This window comes from Hemitrygon akajei, chromosome 20 (assembly GCF_048418815.1).
Source record: "Hemitrygon akajei chromosome 20, sHemAka1.3, whole genome shotgun sequence".
NCBI lineage: Eukaryota > Metazoa > Chordata > Chondrichthyes > Myliobatiformes > Dasyatidae > Hemitrygon > Hemitrygon akajei.
In genome coordinates, this window is record NC_133143.1 from 53,675,908 (window position 1) to 53,699,599 (window position 23,692).

The 23,692-nt window shown below is 42.5% G+C and overlaps 1 protein-coding gene across 4 annotated transcripts in view; it reads right to left on the minus strand.

Moving 5' to 3' along the window:
• Nucleotides 1-501: 501 nt before the first annotated feature.
• Nucleotides 502-23,692, minus strand: part of LOC140713797 (ubiquitin thioesterase otulin-like) — a 57,898-nt gene continuing 34,707 nt past the window's right edge. For 3 of the 4 annotated variants that reach the window (XM_073024332.1, XM_073024330.1, XM_073024331.1), the window contains exons 7-11: nucleotides 18,045-18,148; nucleotides 15,821-15,961; nucleotides 11,142-11,267; nucleotides 6,528-6,797; nucleotides 502-1,006 (exon numbers count right to left, since the gene is read on the minus strand). In XM_073024332.1, the coding sequence (XP_072880433.1) occupies nucleotides 812-1,006; nucleotides 6,528-6,797; nucleotides 11,142-11,267; nucleotides 15,821-15,961; nucleotides 18,045-18,148 (836 nt within the window). In that variant the 3' untranslated portion in view covers nucleotides 502-811. The remainder of the gene's footprint in view (nucleotides 1,007-6,527; nucleotides 6,798-11,141; nucleotides 11,268-15,820; nucleotides 15,962-18,044; nucleotides 18,149-23,692) is intronic. The other variant, XM_073024333.1, reaches the window with a different exon arrangement.

Consider the following 23,692-nt stretch of genomic DNA (forward strand, 5'->3'; position numbering starts at 1 on the left):
TGTTTCACTCTGTCTAAGCCTTTCAATATTTGATAGATTTCAATGAGATCCCCACTCATTCTTCTAAACCCCAGTAAATACAGGCCCAGAGCTATCAAGCACTCCTCATACATTAACCCTTTCATTTCCAGGGTCATTCTCATCCACCTCCCTCTGGACCCTTTCCAATGCCAGCACATCCTTCCTTTAAAAAGGGACCCAAAACTGCTCACAGTGCTCCAAGTGAAGTCTGACCAATGCACAGCAGTGTCAGCAGGGGTGTTGAGAACAGGTCCCTTTGAGAATAGCCCCCTTACCTTTTAAAGATTCTTTATGGATTAAAAAAAATGAACACTAATCCCAGTGGACTCCCGCTATTAACAAATTTCATAATCTTTTTCTCTGTGGCACAGAGCAATGCTGTTTTAGCACACCAAAGTAGTCGCAATATCATTTCAAGTTAGAAGTACCTCAGCCATTCAAGTACACAAAGGTTGATCAATTAAATCATTAGACATCTCATTAATGACACATAATTAATGTTTATTTATACTATTATTTATGAAGGCAATTTTCCATGTACATATCAATAATCTTACAAAATATTAACAGAAAATAACATAACTGTGGCCACTCAAATTTATTCTGCATTCTCTTCGTGCCTACAAATCATACTCAGACTTGTACATTAATGTCTGATGGATTCTTAAGCTTCAAGTCACGTGTCTTTGGCAGCAATTCTTTCCCGTAAAAGCCCAAGTTAGAAAAAATCTCAGTAAATTACAGTCACATTCTGGATATATGTTGGCAATTAAGTCCTATAAAATTCACCCTACATAATGGTCATTTCAGTGTCTTTCACCGGGACATTATAATGTCTGTCATCCTCTGTTATTAGAGTAACCAAAGGCCACTCATCCTTGTGATCATCAGGATAGTAGGTGATAAACTCATCAGTTCCAAACTTGTAAAGTCTGAAAACTCTTATAGTCAATTGCAAGGAGTATCCCAGAAGAAACATTTCCACCTGTTTAAAAAAAAGAATGTTAACTTGATATGGTTACTTATGTTGAATACTATAATTCAATACATTGACTAATAGCTCAAATCCAAAGTCAAAACTGATTTATAAGATGCCCATTATTTATACAATCATAGCTGTTTTTGTATTTCCATGCTATTCATATCTATAACTCACTCATGAGCCCCATTACAAGATGACAAAATACATGAAGGCCCTGAACTGGTACAAATTCCTACTTCTGCGAGGACTTAAATAACTTACAGCAATTTAGAATAGAATCATCATAGCACTGGTGAATTTTACACATCTGTGGATGTTCTCTGGCAACTTAAGTTCCGAGAAGGAATGAATATTTGTGTTCTCTGCAGAAGTAATGAAGCAAATTCATTTCAGAGGTTCCAAGGACACTTAAGAACTTGCTGCAAATTGCAATACTGCCATCTTGTGTAAGTGGCCAGTTACTCCACACCAAGCTCTTTCACAACTGGTTCAAGGAAGAAGATTACTTTTGCCTCTTCACGCCTCCAGACTGCACTGCTCTTTTGGAGTAGGAAAATCTGATAGAAATCCTTCAACATTAACCAGGTTTCTACAGCCGTCAAAAAACCCAGGCAGTTGACAGAATGGGTAGATGGTTATTTTCCCTTGTCCCTGCCAATTATTCTCCACTATTCACAAAACTTAAAAATGTTCATAACTTAAAATTCCTTACAACCGGGCAAGGAAACACTGTTACCATAATGAAATGGGTGGACAGGAATGAAATACTTAGGAATGCCAATGCAAGTGTCTTCCTCAAAGAATTAAATTTTCCAGGAATTGCTGGCAAGACGTGCATGTGTGGACCTATGTTACACTGTCTTACCTGCAAACTCACCAGAATTTTCTGCACTGCACTTCCAGTGGTGAGAGGCTCAGTAAACGTAAGCCAGCCCCAACTACCCTGTTTTACTTATCCCACATCGGGAAAGCAAGATGATCATATTTGGGGATGGAGAATTCACCAATCTAGAAATCTGGTGAATTTCAGATTCTTGGGGTGCAAACGTGTGACATCAGACATCAGATTCTTGGTGCTCTCTACAAATGCCGACTGCAGCTTTAAAACTAGCATTTAAACACTATGAAAGTACCCTACAACTCCCTACAATAAAGCGTACATTTGGCAGAAGGACTGCAATGGTTCAAGGATACACCCTACTACCAGCTTCTGAAGGGCAATAAATGCAGGTGTTGCCAGCAATGCCCAAACCCCCAAAAGCTGAAAAATAAAACAAAACGTTTTTCTTTCGGCCCCTGATAAAAAGCATGTTTCTGCTCCAGGTTGAGTTGGCTAAACAAGCTAAACAAGTCCAATGAAAGATGTTGGAACTAATTCTTCAGAAAATCAGAAGGAACTGCAATGAGATACGACTCTAAAAAGACACACAGTACTTACATTTCTTTAGCGCCTGTCACTTCCTCTTCTCATTGGGACATATTGTGAAATATTTCTGAAGGAAATGTGGCAATCAACTTGTACAAAACATATTCCCACATGTTTAATTAATTACTAGGATAAACATCAGTATGTCATCATGATTACTTCAACAAGATAGGCACATGGATGAAGAAAAAATGGAGGGCCAAGTGGGAGGATGGGTTAGAATGATCTTGGAGCAGGTTATACTGTCGACACATCATATGCCAAAGGGTCTGTACTATACTGACCTGCTCGATGATGTAATTTTTTTGGAACAGTGTTTTTAATAATCAGGCAGTGTATAAAATCAATAGCCTTTTTTTGCTGAGTTTTAGATCTTAAGGCCTAGTCAGACCTCCACAAAGATTTGCACCCAGAATTCAGAAAAGATATGTTTAGAGAGTTAACAGTTTTCCGCATTTTCCAGAGGTTTCCAGATAGATTAAAAGTGGTTCTGAAAAATTAAAACTCTTATCTTGTTCTTTCAGAAGGGGAACTTTCCATTACATTGAAGGAAACACGCCACCCTCTCCCATTTCCAAGAAGTGACACAGAATCTTCTATGTCCACTAGAAAGTGCAGACAGCACTTCAATTTAAATACTTACCTAAAATAAAGCACTCCCAATAGTTTGGGCACTTGCTCAGCTTGGCACTGGAGTTTCAAGTTTAGAATTTGGTTGTTACTATCCGGAGAGGGATGCACCTAGTACCTTCTGACTTAAACACCAACAGCTAGCGACCGATGCAAACCAGGGGAAGTGAACTGACAAGTAACTGGTGAAGCATTTTAGAGAATAAAGACTGGTGCTGTGAAGGAGGGTAGCGAAGGCTCACGAAACATTACCACCTGCCAGACCAATAAATAAACACAAACTGAGTATTAGATCTTAAGGCATAGTCAGACCTCCTCAAACAGATTTGCCTCCAGAATTCAGAAAAGATATGATTAGAGTTAACAGCTTGTTGAATTTTCCAGAGGTCTCCAGGAATAAATGGTGAACCATCTGAGAGCAAAAAGGAAGCAGCAACACCCATATGTCTCCTTCCCCACACACAACACAGCCATTCAGAATTTTGAACTGGATTTTTAAACGCAGAGTTGTAGGTGCACGGGATGTGCTGTCAGAGATGTCAGTACATCAGGGACATTTAAGAAACTCTTAGATAAGTTCAAGGGTGAAAGAAAAATGGAGGGCTACGTGGGAAGGAAGGGTTAGAGTGATCTTGAAGTAGGTTAAAGGGTCAGCACAATATTGTGGGCCAAACGGCCTGTTCTGGGATATACTGTAATATTTTCTATGTTCTAGATTTCTTCAGATCAAAGCAGTCATGATGTAACTGAATGGCTAAACAAATTTGAGAAGCCTGAAGGCCAATTCCCAATTCTATTTCTCATGCTCTGGAGTAAATGACCTTGTGAGAATCCCTGCAAACAGTTATGGCGGCAGCTAACGACCAATTACTATGCTGTGAGCACAATCCATGCATTCAATAGTACACATTTCCCCAAAAACACAACATGCAGTCTATAGCATTACAAACAACATCTCTTTAGCCAAAAACAGAAGACAGTTTTGTTAAATCCATATTCCAAAACAAGAACATTGACTGATAATCACCAGATCCCAAATATGAAGCCTAAACCGTACTCTCCACCTGCATCCATCCACTTTTGTTTGTTCCTCGTGCTAAACTTCACTTTAGTGCTGTGAAGTACACAGAAACCCATGCACGCAACCATAAATCCAATCTCTCTTTGACAGAAGTCACAATCATTGTGCTTGTTTAGTATTTCCAATCCTCCCAGATTAATTGATGATTATCAAGTAATCTCACAATTACTATTAAATTGGCACAAATGTGGTGCAGAGCCTGTGTTTCTTTGTGTCACATTCCTGCCCCTCAAAACTTTTCTCAAAAATCACTTCTGGTACAAAATAGTGGGCTAAGATTATCTGACTACCAAAGATCAACTTCTTGGAAAAAGTGTACACATTAAAACTTTGAAACTACAATTTGTCATCGTGATCACACACAGTAATATCTCTAATTCAAACTGGCCAACCAATGGAGACTGAATTGCAAAAACGAAAGACTTATTTCCAAAGAAACAGGAAGGGGGAAATTAGTATCAATTTCTGTTCAAGAATGTGCATAATGGTTCTCTTTCCCCAAGAAATGCCAGCAATCTAGAACCTTGAATAACATGCTCTTTATTCCTTACAATGTTTTGGTTTCAGTTAAGCTAGCTGAGAAAGGCTCCACTAACTCCATATTCAAGATTAGGACAAAAGAAAACCTTTGATAATTATTTGCAACAAAATAGAAAAAAAAGGCAATGTTTTAAATTAGCACTGAAGTTAAAATTATAATGCATATATTCAGAATTCCTTTGGATTGCTAGTTAAAATTAAATTTTGTTTAACTTTCAAAATGTCAACAGTAGGTTCAACAGAGTACTGGCTGCATTACAAGATAATTAAAACAAACAAGAGTTCACATCTTGGAACATACTGATAACAAAATTGGACCAGGATTGGTGCAAGGAATTAACTGGTTCTCTCATGCAGACAATAAACATGTCACTTAGTCATCCATAGAACACTACAGCACAGAAAACAGGCCATTCAGCCCTTCTAGTCTGTACCACTAGTCCCATTGACCTGCACCCAGTCCATAACCATGCAGACCTTTCCCATCCATCTATCCAATTTATTCTTAAAACTTAAGAGTGAGCCCGCATTTACCACGTCAGATGGCAGCTCATTCCACACTTACACCACTCTCAGTGAAGATCCCCCTAAACCTTTCCCCTTTCACCCTAAAGCCATGTCCTCTTGTATTTATCTCTCCTAATCTAAGCAGAGAGCCTATTCGCATTTACTCTGTCTATACCCCCTCAATTTTGTAAACCTCTTATCAAACCCCCCCCCCCCCATTCTTCTATGCTCCAAAGAATAAAGTCCTAAACTGTTCAATCTTTCCCTGTAACTCAACTTCTGAAGACCCGGCAACATCCTAGTAAATCTTCTCTGCACTCTTTCAATCTTACTGATATCCTTCCTATAGTTAGGTGACCAGAACTGCACACAATACTCCAAATTTGGCCTCACCAATGTCTTATACAACTTCACCATAACATCCCAACTCCTATACTCAATACTTTGATTTATGAATGCCAGGATGCCAAAAGCCTTCTTCACAACCCTGCCTACCTGTGACGCCACTTTCAGGAATTACATATCTGAACTCCCAGATCCCTTTGTTCCTCCGCACTCCTCAGTGTCCTACCACTTACTGTGTATGTCCTACCTTGATTTGTCCTTCCAAAATGCAACACCTCACACTTGTCTGCATTAAATTCCATCTGCAACAGGCAAACTCTGCACTCTCAAAATTTCATCACATTTAGATACAATTCCAGTCCCTCACTAACGTGACTTATTGTTCACTGACCTGGCAATCAGTTAATGGTTAGGCTAAATAGTTAGGGAGTTAATGCCTGCTGGTGCCAAGCCAACTGTACATATTAGGGATAAAATAACTAATCAATGGAAACACTTTTTTTGGCAGAAACCCAAATTCCATGAGCCTACCATTTATGTGGCCTTTTATTTCCACAAAATTTTATTTGATGACCACATCTACTTTCATCTGTTTGGAGATTGATTGAGATACATCACAGTTAAATGCCTAGAGTCAGAGAGTTATAGAAAAGTACAACACAGAAACAGGCCCTTTGGCCCATCTAGTCTGTGCCAAGCCATCTGAACTGCCTATTCCCACTGACCTGCACTGGGACCATAGCGCCCCAGCACCCCGCTCCCCATCCATGTACCTATCCAAACTTCTCTACATTCAGTTTATTTTACACTCAGCCAATTAGAAAATAAGGCGGCATTTAAACAAAATGAAGGGGCTGATGTCACGCTGTTCTGAAGTACAGAGCGAACAAGCATTCATGACAACTGAGGATGACATGGCAATTTTGGACACCTGATGAGGTAGGACTTCTGGTATTTGACAGCATTTCAAGATTTTTGTTAGTGTATTATCTTACCTGATCCAGTCCGCCAGTGTGGCCAACATGATTCAAATGATTTCTCATGAACTGATAAGGGGCAGTAGAAGTATCACGTGCAAACATCAGCCAGCAGAACAAAGGGACTTCTTTTTCTTGGACTTTATTGCAGTCAAGTTCAATAGCCTTGGCCAACATCATGATTTTCACAGCTTCATACATCCTATATTCTTCTGTTTCACTTCTGAACAGCTCTTCACAGGCAGCCTCTCTTTCTTCCCAGGAATTCATTTCACATAAATGCATATACTAATAGTGACGATGGGGCAGGCAGAGGAAAGTTGAAAGTTACGACGTTAAATTAATAGCAAATTATACACATTAATTGCAGATTATACACATGCTTACTAATAACATATGACAGAACAGTAGGCCAAATGCTCAGATTTGCTCCACCATTCCATAAGGATATGACTATTCAATAGTTGACCCTCCAACTTCAATTTTTATATAGTCCAAAAATCTACCGGAAACTTGAGTATATTTAATGACCATTCATCGACAACTCTCTGGAATACAGCATTTCAGAGATTTCCAGCCTTATTTTAAATGGAAGATTATGTTCCCCATTAAGGAGTACCCCAACAAGAGTGCATCCATCCTGCTAAATGGCCTCAAGAGTCTCATTTTTCATTTGAACTCACCTCTCACTCTTCTAAATTAGAGAGAGGACCAACTTATTAAATCATTCCAAGCTCAAAGTAAACTTATCAAAGTACACATTTTCTTGCAGGAATTCACAGTGGAACAAAGAAAAACAAATCACTGCATGAAGCAACCCTTCTTCTCAAAATTAAATCTCATGAACTTCCTTGACACTGCCTTCAAGGAAAATATGCCCTTTGTTCAACAAAGGAAACAAAACTGTAACCAGTAAGCTTACCCCGTCAATCTACACAGCTGCAGCAAAATCATTCATTTTTATAGACCATCCTCTTGCAATAAATAATAATCCATATGCCTTCCTGTTTCTTGTTAGATAGCCAGATCACTCCAAATACCACCAGGCAAAATAATAATTTTTTTTTTTAAATCACACCTCCCCCAAAATAATATTTTGCATTTTTATTTTTCCTGCTAAAATGGAAAAATTTCCACACAATATATATTATATTCCATGTTTTGCCCATATACTATATAGACACTTTACACTCACCTGGTGTTCTCCTCATCAAAATTAGGTCCTCATCTACCACTCAATCATCAACAGAATTTGATAACATTTGTGCAGATCTGAATGGATTTTTTTCCAGAAGCACATGCAATGATGTAAGTGTTAAAAATTCACACATGCTAACATTTCACAAATCCCTTCAGATCCCTTAGATAATCATTATTCAGACATGTAACGTGGTCCTCTGACAAAGCCAAGCTACTGCTGATGGTCTGATAATAAGGATTGCTCAAGCAATGCCTAATGAGATTTGACCTGTATGTTTGGTTGAATATATAAAAAGACTAATCAGTTCTGCATTTCATACAAGTTACAAATTGATAATTATTCATTTTTCATTAGGTAACAGATCAGAGAACTTTGCTGAAATACTAACATATATAATCAACCATTTCAGAAGCATCTTAGGTGCCACTGAAACACACAAGATTCTGTAGATACAGGAAATCTGAGGCAACACATGCAAAATACTGGAGAAACTCAGAAGGTCAGGCAGCATCTATGAAGGTTGATCTAAAGATAATGTTTCAGGATGGGACCCTTCATCAGCCCCAACATGTCACCTGTTTATTTCCCTCCATAGACGCTGCAAGACCTATTGAATTCTTCCAGCATTTTACATTAGATATCACTAAAGCTTTGCTTACAAACATGCATGAACTTCTGGGAAAAAAAGCAGTGCAAAATAAGCATTCACCTGTCAGTAAACTGCAGCATCAATTCAACAAAGTCCATTAAATCGCCACACAGTAGAAAACAACATTTACTCAAGAATTCATCTGTGAAGCACGTCATAACACTGGTGATGCCTAGTGTCACTTCAAACCTGACCTGGTTCTCACCAAACTTCATTTCACTTAAAAGGCCTCAGCTACCACGTCCTCTCCCTTTGTCTCATAGGTATCCTACTGGTAGCTGCACCAATGCATAGAAATACATTAATGGAAATTATGATGAATAACCACAACTTAATAGTTCAGCTGAAACAAGAAAACCATGCAATACTCAGCACTGCAGACAGGCAGCGAAACACAGGAAACTTAGCAGGTTGATATCCTTATATTAGAACTGGGAACATTTAAGCAATGGGGGTGACAAAGAGAATCAGGAAAAGCCTGCAATAGGGTTTGCAGCAGAGATTAAATGACAAAAAAAAATGTTAATAGCACAAAGTATCTGAGACAGATACATTAGGAACATTTAACAGATTCTTGTACAGGCACATAAAGTAATCATTTTTAAATATTCTTCTACTAAAATTTTCTTGCAGGTAATTATGAAACCCCATTCCTGGCAATGATGGTTTAGATCTGATGAACATTATGAGTCAATTTCAATTTTATTTCTTATCAACCAGGAGGCAGTCATTTGGCACACTAATTCCATGGTATCTTTCAGAACTCTCCCATGTATTTCCCCATAACCCATTCGCTTTCCCACAACCATCAAATTCTCCCCACTTCTTTTGCCTAGATTTGAGGTAATTTGCAGTGACCAATAGCCCACCAGGTGAATTGTTGGAATGTGGCAGAAAACCAGAGGATGCAGGAGAATCCTCTATGGTCGCAGGGACAGAAAGTAAACTCCATAGTTAGCACTGGCGGTCAGAATCAAACCCATGTTTCTGTTGGGCAGTTGCACAGTCTGCTGTACTAGTGTGCCATTTATTTAGTTTCAATTGTGAACAGTTGAACTTTATGTCACCAAAAACACTTAGTATGCTCTCCACAGTACATCTGTACAAAATTTTAACTGGCCTCATTACATCTGGTATAGTTTGGGGGGGGGGGGGAGAAAAGGGGGCTACTGCACAGGATAGCAGTAAGTTGCGGAAACTTGTAAACTTAGCTCCATCTTGAGCACTAGTCTCTGTAGTAGTCAGTTCATCTTCAAGCAGCGATGCTTGAAAAGGTGGTATCATATACCGTAGATTCCGGATTATAAGCCGCTACTTTTTTCCCACATTTTGAACAGCTTTGAACTCTGCGGCCTTTAATCCAGAGCGGCTAATACATGTTTTTTTTTCATGCCGCCTCGTAAACATTTTGCCTCGTAACAGTAGACCAATAAAATTGATGAGTAGTTCACAGAGGTCCAATGAAATTGTACGATAAATCAAGCGCACTTTCACAATTAAATTATTGTAAATCAGTCATTTGTACTCACCCTCATCAACATGGAAAACACTCGAAGAAAAGCATTGTGCTGCCTTTATGGCAGTTACTTAGTTTATAATATTTTCGCTTAGTAATTCATTTGTTAGTTAAAGTTAGAAGTGTTTTAACTATATTTGTTTTCTGTACTACATCCCGGGATGCTATGACGTCACACCCGGTTTCGCCGCGTCTTGTGGGATATATACGGGAAGGTGGGGGCATTACGCGAGCGCGTCAGACCCGATTAGACCCGATCGCGTTACGCGAGCTCATCAGACCCGAGCGCGTCAGACCCGATCGCGTTACGCGAGCTCATCAGACCCGAGCGCGTCAGACCCGAGCACATCAGACCCGATTGCGTTACGCGAGCTCATCAGACCCGAGCGCGTCAGACCCGAGCACATCAGACCCGATTAGACCCGAGCTCGTCAGACCCGAGCGCGTCAGACCCGAGCACATCAGACCCGATTAGACCCGATCGCGTTACGCGAGCTCATCAGACCCGAGCGAAAACGCTGCTTTTAAGTTAAAGGCGATCAATAACTTTTCCTGGTAGGCTGCAGTATATATATTTTTACCAGTCGCTAGGAGATATTGGAATGTTGTTCGTGCTGTTCAGTAAAAAAGTATATGCAACGTAATTTGTGTTACCGATACGTATGTATATTTAAAAGTAGCGGTGCGGCCTTTACAATTAAAAAATTGATTTTATTTCTAAAATTAGAGCCAGCGGCTTTTAATCAGGTGCGCTCTGTAGTCCGGAATCTACGGTAGGTCATGCCTTGTTCCCATTGCTACCCATCAGGAAGGAGGTACAGAAGAGGGAAGGGCACACACTGGACAATTCAGGAACAGCTTTATCCCATCTGCCATCCAATTTCTTAATGGACATTAAACCCATGAACACTACGTCACCTTTTTTATTTTTGCATTACTTATTTCATTTAACTTATATGTGTATAAAATTATATACAAGTTAAATATATATATATTTAATCTTCATATTTATTTTGAGAGAGAGAGACAGAGGGAGAAAATTCAATATATCTTCTCTATTATTATGTATTGCATTGTACTGCTGCTACAAAAGTCAATAAATTTCACAACATATTCTGATTTGATTCCGAAACTGCCCATTAATTTCTGTGTGTGCTTTTTAAATACAGGCATTTGTGAGCAAGGAATGGAGGCGGAGACAAACATTTAAAACTTTTAGATACCGTTGAGCTTGTATTATACTGCACAAGTTGACACCAAAATTACCTTTTCCTTCAGTGTTGTCAAATATCCTTTCAAGACATTTACAGGATTTTCATTCCCGGAGTCTTCAATGACAAAATGCCACTGTTTAATCCAGACATAGCTTGCCTCAACAAGCTTATCTGGAATCTAGAAAAGAGTGTTATTGAATTACTATTGAATCTTGCAATTAAACAATAACAAGTTAGTCATTTCAATATCAATGCCAGTTTAGAACGGCTTAGATGTTCTAGCAAGTTTCATGGACAACATCATAGAATCAAGGAATGTGACAATTAAACATCAGGCCACTGTGCACAAGCTAACTGCTTCCACTTTCCGGGCCTCAGTCCGAAGACATATTGCTTATTACACTTCAAGTATTCAGTAAGATATTTTTCTGGAATGTGATGTAGTTTACTACCTGCACCACCCTTCAGGCAGTCAGCTCCAAGTCCCTGCTACTCTCAGGAATATACAAAGTAGGTGTAGGCTATTCAACACCTGATCCAGAATTCATTAATATCACCTTCGCCTCCACTAACTCCATATCCCTCTATTTCCCTAATACAGTGGATTCAGGTTAATTGGACATATCGGGACCAGTACGTTTTGGCCCAATTAAGCAGCTGCCCTAATTAACCACAGTTTCATGGAAACAGTTAAAAGATATAAAAAAAAGACAAGCTGCCATTTAACTGAGTAACAAAGTAAGTATTTAAATGAAACAAGAAAACTAAAACACTAACTGTACTACTACAGTATGATAAAACTGTATTAGTTCCTAATAGTTATCAATGAAGGAATTCATCCATTGTATGCCGCCATGTTGATTTGACTGTAAATTAACAAAATCAGCCCAGACACCTGATGCAGATAATGGACTGCCTTCATACAATGCCTTCGATGCTGGCATCCTCCAAATCTTCATTTTAACATTCACAATGCTTGTCGATTTCTTCAAATTCTTCATAGTTCCCAACTTGCTGAAATAGTAAAATTGTTTCACTTTCACTCCTGGCTAGTTCTGGCATCTCCAAGCCTGAATGCTTGAAACCATTGTGAGCAAAGCAATTCTGAACTGACTTACTGCTTAGATCTCGCAACTGTCCATGATTAAAAAAAAAAATAAATTACTGCTTTTTGAACACAAACACACTCAAATGACACTAATTTAAAACTGTTTGCTCTAAGCACAGTGTAGTGTCCAACGACCACACGTGGATGTGACTGATGCTAGTTAGAAATTGTTCGGCAACAGTCTGCTGTCCCAATTAAATGGCACAGTGTCCCAAATAAATGAAGGGAATCCTAGCCACTTTCTCAATGTTTTTCTTCTTAAAGAAGTGTCCCAAATAAATGGCTGTCCCAATTAACCAGAATTCACTGTGGTTGAAATCCAGATCTGCCACAAGTATACCTGTTGACCAGGCCTCCTTGATCCTCAGAGTTCCAAAGACCGACTACCTGAAGAATTTTCTCTCTTTCTCAGTCACAAGTGGCTCTCCTACTATTTTCTGTAGATACCCCAGCCATGCAAAGTATCATTCTTGCATCTATCTTGTAAATCTTCAGAATTTTATGTTTAAGAGAAATAGGTCCTTGTCACTATTATTTTTCAGGCCATACACAGTTTTACACATCTTTACTGGAGCAGTCATCAAGTTGAATAAAATCAACATTTGTTTATTCTTGCAGCAAAGTTCACAAAAAGGTCTCTCCACCATCTAAATTAGAAGTTAATGAAGAGAACGCAGTGGTTATATATACAAATTTCAGCATGCGTTAAAGTCCCATACTAAAGGCTGATCAGTAAATACTAGAAAAAGGATACAAAAATATCCACAACTTTCTTGCCCTGTCCCCACATGATTTAGTACTTGGAAATCTATCGAGCTCAGTTTTGAATGCAATCAATGCCTTCTGGTTGCAAATGGTTCACAAGTCCCAAAAAAAGGGAGAGCAATTTTACATCTTTTAGTGAGATCACCCTTCATTCTTTTAAACTCCAGAGAAAAGAGCTACTTCTTTTTCTGTTTTTGAAGAAGAAATCTCGCCTACTCAAACTCTTCCCACATGACGAAACAGTCATCCCAGGACCCATCTGCTGAATCATTTCTATAGGCTCTCTGGAGCAAGCAGAAATTTATTTTTAGGCACAGAGATGGTCTCATCAAGAATAGTAACAACATTATTCTTAAACCCAATTCCTCTTGCAATAAGAGCCAAACTTTTGCATTCCTATCTGCTGTACATTCACGTTAGCTTACGATAATGTGCAAAAAGACATCCTTGTTCCCTTGAACGTTAGCATTTCCTAGACTTCCACTACAAAAAATAAACATTTTCCATTTTCCTAGACATGGAGAATACCAGATTTTCCCATGTGGGCAGCACAGTAGCAGAACTATTGGAGTAACGCTATTATACCACCAGCACCCAGGTTTAACCCATCGCTGTCTGTAAAGAGTTTTAACATTCTCCCCATGACCGTGAGGATTCCTCCCAGATGTTCCCCATTTCCTCCCACATACCGAAGCCATCTGGTTTAAGTTGGGCCGAAAGGAAGTTTCCGTGTTGTATCTCCAATTAAATTAATTTAATTAAGAATATTAATTGCATGATATCGCCCACTCACTTTGCTTGTCTTTATTCCCTTGAAGTCTCTGCATCCTTATCATACTTTACCTTCCTTCATGGGTTCAGCAGGACAAATAAATCAGTTCAAAGACTAGCAAAGGATTGGGGTGAACGGTTGTGTCTGAAATTGGAGGATGATGGGTGGTGGCCCTTGAAGGATCTCAGTGCTCAGACCACAACTCTTCACGATAGATATCAGCCATTCAGATGTGTGTGCGCGCAACAGCAAACATTTCAGTTGCCGTAACTTAACAGACTATCAGAGGACTTGGACCAAAAGAATGGGCAGTGAAGTGACAGATGTAATGCATTACAGAGCAGTGTAAAGTGATGCATTTTGGCACAAAGAGTAAGGTAAGAAAGTAAGAACAGAACGGCTCCCAGTTCTAATGGAAACCAAGGGAACCCATGTGTATCTGTGCAATAAGCTTCCAAAGTGGAAGGACGTGGCAGGAGAACAGAGAGTAAAACATACAGAAACCTGGACTTCATTAAAACCACAGCTTAATGAAGAACCAGGCAGATTGCCCTGCACTTCTATTAAAGCCACTGGTCATGTCACGTTTGACATATTCTAATCACCACACTTTAGGAAGGATTGAAAACAGAAAAGATTTACCGAAATGGTTTCAGATTGAGCTACTTCAACTGCAAGGTTAACCCAAGAAAGCTGATAATGTGCTCTTCGAATAAACAGATCGGGAAGAGGTTTGATAAGGGTACAAAACATCCCAATAGCTTTAGAAGGGACAGGTATAGGGAAACTTTTCCTACTTGTAGGTGGTTTAAGGACCAGAAGAGACAATTTTAACTGACTGGCAAGGGATACATGTAGCTGTGAAGAACTTTCCTTTCCAGTAAAATGTAATTATGAACTGGAACTCATTGCTGATGGAAACAGTTGATCAAGCCATTTAAAGAAGAATTGGATAGTCACTGAGGAAAATAATTTGCAGAGGTTATCAGAAAGAGCACGTCAATGCACCTGACTTCCTTTCTTATTTATTATGCAACAGGAGGCCAATGATTCAATCAGATGCAACCCAACTTCCAGAAGGGCAATTGCATCAGTCCCATTTGTCCTCTCCTTAGCAATTAAAATAACATGTTATAGAACTGAAATCAAATTTAATATTAATTTACTAATGTAGCCCAGGAATGGTAACTGCTAAATCTGGCTTGGTTTAAGCTATGTTTGACGCCAACCCTGCCAACACAGTTGACTTTCAATTGTCACAACTCTGAAGCAATTAGTGACGCACAATAAATGGTAATATTGCCAATGACATCCAGATCAAATGAATGAATAAACTTAAAAATCATAATAGCCAATTTGGAGAAGCCATTTCCAGTAGCAGGAGACCAATAAATGAAGGAAGTTCTCATTAAGGAAAAACACTTGATTATTACTGATGATTTGGATACTGGACACAAATGTAATCTGAACTTTCAAATATTTGGATAACTCTATTGCATGGATAAGAAACAAGGAAAGCAATGGGATTGGATTACTCAGTGAAAATGTCGATGCACATGGCTCCCTTTGGTATGTGCCGTGTTGTATGATGTGGGCAATCATGGTCTTGACCACAAATGTTCTTGACAAAGTTTTCTACAGAAGTGGTTTACCATTGTCTTCTTCTGGGCAGTGTCTTTACAAGATGGGTGACCCCAGCCATTATCAATACTCTTTTGATTGTCTGCCTCGTGTCAGTATCACATAATCAAACCACCCAGCACTGGCTGGCTTCCATGGTTTCACGTGACCCTTATCGGGGAGGGGGGGGGGGGGGAAGGGCTAAGCAGGAAGAAACGTCCCACACCTTATTTGGTAGAGACTTATCTCCACCCCACCATCCTAATATTGAGTACGTTCTATAAATCTAGAAGTATTTCAAATCTTTTATTCCTCAATGTGAGTGCTTTCAAATCTAGCTTCATTTGATGAAATACAAAACTCTAATTACACAACAGTAACTTCATTTCCAAACATTTCCCAGTCAGGAGATAGGAAAAAGTGGTTAGAGAGATAATTAGAATTATGACTACATATATAGAAGTACCTGCTCTAGGTCATCCTGTTGCAGGCAGGGAAGATGGTCAACATTATTCAATGCTTGAAATAGTGTGGCTCTCAGGGCACAGTAATTATCACCACGAACTCGACGTATAGATTTGAAATTTCCACGAACAGCTTCATAAGCCTGTTGAAAAAAATTTCAGTCTTTAACTTCAGGTACATTCCTAGTTTTGAAATGGCAAGATTGAATTACGAGAGGATACTCAAATGGTTCATTAGCAAAATCACAAGCAGTAATGTCTAACTTGTACTTAATATGGTTCTGATAACATTACAAAACACCCAATGCTATTTCACCAGTGCAGCACAAGCATAACTTGGCATTAGATCTCAATGAAACTTCAGAGACACAGAAGTTTGAGCAAGGAGGTAACTTTAAAAAGGAGCTGAAAGACCGGTCAGTTGAAGCCACAGTTACTAATGGAAAAGCAAATAAAATTTGGAATAAACTAGAGTTCAGAAAGTGCAGCAGGATCAAGATTTTGGTCTGGTTGTGGCCTGAGTATTATTCCATTTATCGTACTATTAGTGCAATCGCTTGAGTTGAGTATGATGTTCTCTTATGGGGTTGTCTATTGGTGGGTCTTCAGGTGGATGTCATATATTCTTTTAATGGAGAATGCCTATGCAGGACTTTAAAGTGGGAGGTTGATGCACGGACAACCACCACACACTCCTAGACAGATCAGGGTCGGGGTCCAGTGGCATGAAGCGCAAGTTACTGGACTCTTCATGTGGGCAACCTTCTTCCACCTTCACTGCCTTTGTGATGCGTCATCTTCCTCCAGCTCCACCACTGAAGTCTCGGTTTGACTGCTCTTTCACAAGAACTTCCCCCTTGACCTTACCGCCGTGGGTGATCCTACCAGGAGCTGAGCGTCAGATGGCTAAACTCCAGACGGCATTGCTCTTGAGTTGTCAGGAACTTACAAGTCTATCCACCACGAAAAAGTGACAATGCTCACAAGAAGATTCCAGCTATAGGGAGGGCAAGACTATGGAGGAGCTAGCAAACAATATGAAAGTAGTATTTGAACTGTCCTTGTACCAGGAGCTTGCATGTCAGAGATGACACGGGTGAACGGGATGGCACAGTGTACAAGCTGCAGCAGCAGATCATTTCTACTGGAGTGTAGTAGAAAGAACAGTATTGGAAGGAAAGTTATAGAGAGATTGGTGAAAGATTTAGCAGAAAATAAGCTAAGCCACAGGTGGAATGCACACATATTTGAAAAATAGGAACTTGTTTGTAGTCATGTGGTTCAACTTAAGAGAAATACCGGGAGGTTGGGAGAATGGGCAAGGAAGTGCAGAGAAGTGTATGGTCATTCACTTTAGTAAAAGGAGTAAAGGCATAGTTCTTTCAACTGGGAGAAAATTTAAAAATCAATGGGATATGCAAAGGGACTTGGGAGTCCATGTGCAGGATTCCCTAAAAGTTAACTTGCAGGTTGAATCAGTGGTAAGGAAGGCAAATGCAATGTTAACTTTCATCTCAAGAGGACTAGAATACAAGAACAAGGATGTAATGCTGGACTCTTTAAGGCATTGATCAGACTGCAGTTGGATTACTGTGAGCACTTTTGGGCCTCTCATTTACAAAAAGGTGTGTTGGCATTGGAGGTGGTCCAGAGGAGTTTCACAAGAATGATTCCAGGAATAGAAGGATTCATGTTTGATGGCTCTGGGCCTGTATTTGCCGGGGTTTAGAAGAAAGAAGGGTGAACCTTATTCAAACCTATCGAACATTGAAAGGCCTAGATGGAATGGATATGGAGAGGATGCTTGCTATAGTGGATGGGTCAAGGACCAGAGGCACAGCCCTCAGAATAGAGGAATGTCCATTTAGAACAGAGGTGAGGAATTTATTTAGCCAGAGGGTAGTGAATCTGTCGAATTCATTGCCATTAGAAGGCAGTGGAGGCCAAGTGATTGGGTATATTTAAAGCAGAGGTTAATAGGTTCTTGATTAGTCAGAACATTAAAGGTTATGGGGTGAAGGCTGGAAAAGTGGGTTGAGAGGGATAATAAATCAGCCACGATGGAATGGCAGTTCAGACTCGATGGGCTGAATGGCCTAATTTGATCCTATGTCTCATCGTCTTCAACACCGTGTCAGAAACTGGGAACAGATATTGCAACGGAGATATTTTGTGGAAAAGCTTCCTGCAAACAAAGACAATTTCTATAAATTATTAGTTACTCACCTTCCTCATCAGCTCCGCTTTTGCTGTGTTCCCTTTCCACTCTCTGGCGCAATATTCCAAAATGTCCATATTGGGCTCGATAGTGGATCTCTCTGCAGCAACCACTGCATAAAAAGAAACATTTGACAGGAAGTTATTTTTCTCCTTCAGCAAAATACATGAACAACTGGAATACCAATCATAAAGGTGATAATCTTACAAAGTAAAGAACACAGTATCAGGTTTACCTAACACGTAGCTTGTAATATTACAAATGTGGTTTAGAATGTGGGAGATATCACACCCATGGGGGCAGTGACAGCTTCGGGGGGGGGGTGATAAAGGGTGCAATGCTCAGTAGCAAGGAGGACAGCTGTGGGATCACACACTTCACTTAAGAAATAGATTACTTATTACAAACATTCGATCCTCAGTGCCTTATAATTGATTGCAATGATCACGTCATCATCTCATCTCTCGCTAACCCACCACTCTCTTAGATTTTGCTCAAAGCTCGTTATAGTTGTAAAAACATGTCACAGAACTTAGAACGTAGAAATCTACAGCACATTACAGGCCCTTCAGCCCACAATGTTGTGCCGACCATGTAGCCTACTCGAGAAGTGTCGTGGTTTCTCGTGCCCCACAAAACGACCAGGAGACGCAGAAGATTCTTCAAGAAGGGTTAAACTTTAATTTGCAAATCAAAGCTGAGACAGTCATTGAGCTAGTCGCTGATTGCCCACTGATCCTTGTACATAGCATTTTTTATAGCAATCTCCTGGTTTAGTTGCATTAGCATATCCAATCGGTCTACAAGGTCTACAGTTGCGTATCACAAGTACATCCACCACTATTGTTTCTACACATTGACTTAATCATGTTCTAATCTACATCTCTTAGCTACCTCTCATTAACACACCATTGTCTTCTACATTCTTAAGATTTCATTCTCCTACTAAATTGGATACATGCATAGCAAATAGCAAGTTCAAAGCTGACTAGATAGTTTTGGTTACACAGCAAACAATGCAACTTTTATACGCCAATATATCCCCCCTGAGAGAAGACTAAGAGTCTGCGCACAAAAGCCCCAATAAACTCAAGCACTTATTCCCAAATCTCGGGTTAAACTATAATTTTCTGCGCCAAGACCTCAAAGTATTCTCTCCCTGTTACCCTGGGCTGCTGAGCCAAAAACTTGTCCCTTTGTACCTGAGACAGGGGGAAAAAACTCAGAAGCCCTTACAATCTACTCCCACACTGTCGTTTTGCTCTTGTTCATCCTGCAGGTGTTGTAGGCTGTAACGATACATTTTTGGTGTATCTTTCTCCACTAAGCTTGCTTCAGTAATTGCCACGAGCATCGGAAATTGTTTGGTTGCAGCACGCACTACAAAAGACTTAGGACAAGGAAGAAAACAGCACAGCTCAACAATACAATACTGACAGTTATTACCATTTTAGTCAGCCATCCTCCCCATCCTCCGAGTCTACTTTCTAACCAGTCAAATAACTGATGTCCGAACCCTGCATTCTGTGCGCATACCTCACACTGTGACAAGTCAAAGTCCACTGAAGCCTGTTGATGCACCATCAATAACTCACTCTGAGATGTAAAAGCGAGGTATCCGCTTTTATTGACTGGAAGAAGGAACGAGCAGTGAGCGACCACCATACTACATCCTGGAGACTGAGAGGCCGGGCTCAGACCTCCATCACCTTTATACAGGGGTCTGTGGGAGGAGCCACAGGAGCAGTCATCAGGGGCGTGTCCAGACAGGTATATGTAGTTCACCACATTCACCCCCCCCCCCTTTGTTTTAAAAAGAGTCCCCATGGGGCGAAGTTCCTTACAAGTATATTTACAGGTTAAGTCTATCAGGTGGTTGAATCTGTCGCTGCGATCTACGGAACACCGGCTGTGATTGCACAGGTGCCGGTGGTGGTGATTGCACAGGTGCCGATGGTGGTGATTGCACAGGTGCCGGTGGTGGTGATTGCACAGATGCCGGTGGTGGTGATTGCACAGGTGTTGGTGGTGGTGATTGCACCGGAGACGGAGGTTGTGCTGGTTCCGGCCTAACTGGAGGTGTCAGCCCACTAGGCGTCAGTGATCCCTCATGCGTGTGCGAGGCGCCTGGAATATACGCGTACGAGACACCCGGTATAGGAGTGTCATGAGGAGTCAGTGTAGGGCTCGGTGTGCGCAGTGTCACCTCGGTGGGTACAGGGTTCTTAGTTACCGTGGAGTGTTCGGGGTAGTGGTCTGCAGCTCCTGCGGGCGCCAGGTCGCGGACGGAGACCGTGTCCTCCCGCCCATCAGGTAAGACCACGTAAGCATACTGGGGGTTCGCATGTAGAAGGTGAACCCTCTCGACCAGCGGGGAGTATTTATTGCTCCTCACATGTTTCCGGAGCAGCACTGGCCCTGGGAACGTCAGCCAAACTGGTAGGGTGGTCCCAGTGACAGACTTCCTGGGAAAAGAGAATAGGCGTTCGTGAGGGGTGGCATTGGTGGACGTACATAACAGGGAGCGGATAGAGTGGAGTGTCTCAGGAAGGACCTCCTGCCATCGAGAGACCGGCAACCCTTTTTTAAGGGCTAAAAGTGTGGCCTTCCACACTGTGGCATTCTCCCTCTCCACCTGTCCATTTCCCCTGGGATTATAACTCATGGTCCGACTAGTAGCAATGCCCCTAGCCAGCAGGTACCGGCGCAGCTCGTCACTCATAAAGGAGGACCCTCTATCACTGTGGATATAGCAGGGATATCCAAACAGAGTGAAGAGCTGGCGCAGGGCTTTTATGACGGACATGGTAGTGGTGTCGGGGCAGGGAATGGCAAAGGGGAACCGCGAGTACTCGTCGATTATATTGAGAAAATAGACATTGCAGTCAGTGGAGGGAAGGGGGCCCTTAAAGTCAACACTCAGTTGCTCAAAAGGGCGGGTGGCCTTGACAAGTTGTGCCGTTTCAGGACGGTAGAAGTGCAGTTTGCACTCAGCGCAGATTTGGCAGTCCCTGGTCATCGTCCTGATGTCCTCCAGGGAGTACGGCAGGTTCCGGGCTTTCACGAAATGGTAAAATCGGGTGACCCCCGGATGGCAAAGATGTGCATGAAGGGCGAATAGCTGATCGAGCTGTGCACTAGCACACGTTCCCCGGGATAGGGCATCAGGGGGCTCATTGAGTCTGCCAGGCCGGTACAGGATATCATAGTTGTAGGTGGAGAGTTCTATTCTCCACCGCAAAATTTTATCATTTTTGATTTTGCCGCGCTGTTGGTTGCTGAACATGAACGCAACCGAGCGCTGGTCGGTCAACAAGGTGAACCTTTTGCCGGCGAGATAGTGCCTCCAGTGCCTAATAGCTTCCACTATGGCCTGGGCTTCTTTCTCCACCGCGGAGTGCCGAATTTCAGAGCCTTGAAGGGTACGAGAAAAGAATGCTACTGGCCTGCCTTCCTGATTGAGGGTAGCAGCAAGCACGAAATCGGAGGCGTCACTCTCTACTTGGAAGGGAATGGTCTCGTCCACCGCATGCATCGTTGCTTTGGCAATGTCCCCTGTAATGCAGCTGAAGGCCGCGCAGGCCTCAGCAGAGAGGGGAAAAGTGGTAGACTTAACCAGGGGGTGGGCCTTGTCTGCGTAATGGGGGACCCATTGGGCGTAATAGGAAAAAAAACCCAGGCACCATCTGAGGGCTTTGAGAGTGGTGGGAAGAGAGAGTTCTAACAGGGGGCGCATACGGTTGGGATCAGGGCCAATGACCCCGTTTTCCACAGCATACCCAAGGATAGCGAGTCAGGTGGTTCCAAACACACACTTGTCCCTGTTATAAGTAAGGTTCAGAGCTTCGGCCACTTGGAAAAATCGTTGGAAGTTGGCGTCGTGATCCGACCAGTCGCGACCACAGATGGTGATGTTATCCAGATAGGGAAATGTGGCCTTCAGTTGGTACTGGTCCACCATCCGGTCCATTTCCCTCTGGAAGACCGAGACACCATTTGTGACACCAAATGGGACGCACAGGAAGAGATAGAGCCTGCCGCCCGCCTCAAAGGCGGTGTAGGGGCGGTCCTCTGGGCGGATGGGGAGCTGGTGATAAGCAGATTTCAGGTCTATTGTCGAGTACACCTTGTACTGAGCTATCTGGTTGACCATATCCGCGATGCGGGGTAGGGGGTACGCGTCAAGCTGCGTGAACCTATTGATGGTCTGGCTATAGTCCACGACCATCCTATTTTTCTGCCCAGTCCGAACAACAACCACCTGGGACTGCCAAGGGCTTGGGCTTGTGCTTGGCTCGATGATCCCCTCCCCGAGCAGCCACTGCACTTCTGACTGAATGAAGGCCCTGTCCCCCGCGCTGTACCTCCTGCTTTTAGTTGCCACAGGTTTACAGTCGGGGGTCAGGTTGGTGAACAGCGATGGGGGAGGGATCTTGAGGGTGGAGAGGTTGCAAATAGTGTCAGTAGCGCAGCTGTCAGCATGGTGCGGTTCGGTGTGTATGTGTGTGCGGTAACGGGGTATATGGTGAAGTCCCACCAAACTGAGGATTCCTGACAGTGAGTGGTGGGAGGGGCCCGTCATATGCCATAGTCACACTTTCGAGATGGCTCTGGAAGTCCAGCCCCAATAGCACAGGTGCGCACAGTTGAGGCATGACCAGTAGCGCAAAGTTCCGATATTCTGTGCCCTGCACCACCAATGTCGCTACACAACCCACCCGGATATCTGTGGAATGCGACCCAGAAGCCATGGTGACCCTCTGGCTTACCGGTCATGTCACGAGTCCACAGCATTGTACTGTGTCCGGCTCAATAAAACTCTCAGTGCTGCCCGTGTCAAACAGGCAGCTAGTCCTGTACCCCTCCACCAGGATGTCCATCATTGACCTTGCAAGCTGGTGTGGGGCGCTTTGGTCGAGGGTTACGGAGGCCAGAGTTGAGCCGGCTTGGTGCCCGGTAAACAACGGCAGGTCGGGGGTGGGGCATGCTGACGCCGACAAAGATGGCCGCCCATATCTGGGCATGCAAGATGGTGGCCCCCATGTCTCACACGGGTGGGGGGCGGGGCATATTGACGCCGACAAAGATGGCCGCCCACATCCGGGCATGCAAGATGGTGGCCCCCATGTCTCACACGCCGCGCTGCCCGACCCCGCTCGTAGTTTAGACTTACAGACCTTGGCGAAATGGCCCTTCTTCCCGCAGCTGGAGAAGGTCGCTTCTCGGGCCAGGCAGCGTTTTCGGGGGTGCCTTTCGAGCCCGCAGAAATAACACAGCTCAGGCTTTCGCCTGGCCGCCGCCGTGGTCGGGTTCGGGGAGTTCGTGGAATCGTGACTGGCAGCGGCGTTGGCGAATTCGCTCGCGGGAACCGGCAGCGGCAAGGTCTGAGGTGTCCACGGAACCGGTGGGGAATCGCACGGCTGGACAGCGTCAGCGTTGTGCAGAGCAGCCTCCAGCGTGTCGGCCGTCTCGATCGCTGAGCGTAAGGTAAGATCGGCATTTTCCAGCAGCCGTTGCCGTACGTACACTGACCTCATTCCTGTCACAAAGGCGTCTCGTACTAGCAGCTCCGCATGCTGTTCCGCCGTGAGTGTTTTGCAATCACAAGTTCGGACGAGTGTCTGTAGGGCTCGGAGAAACTGGGCGCTCGATTCTC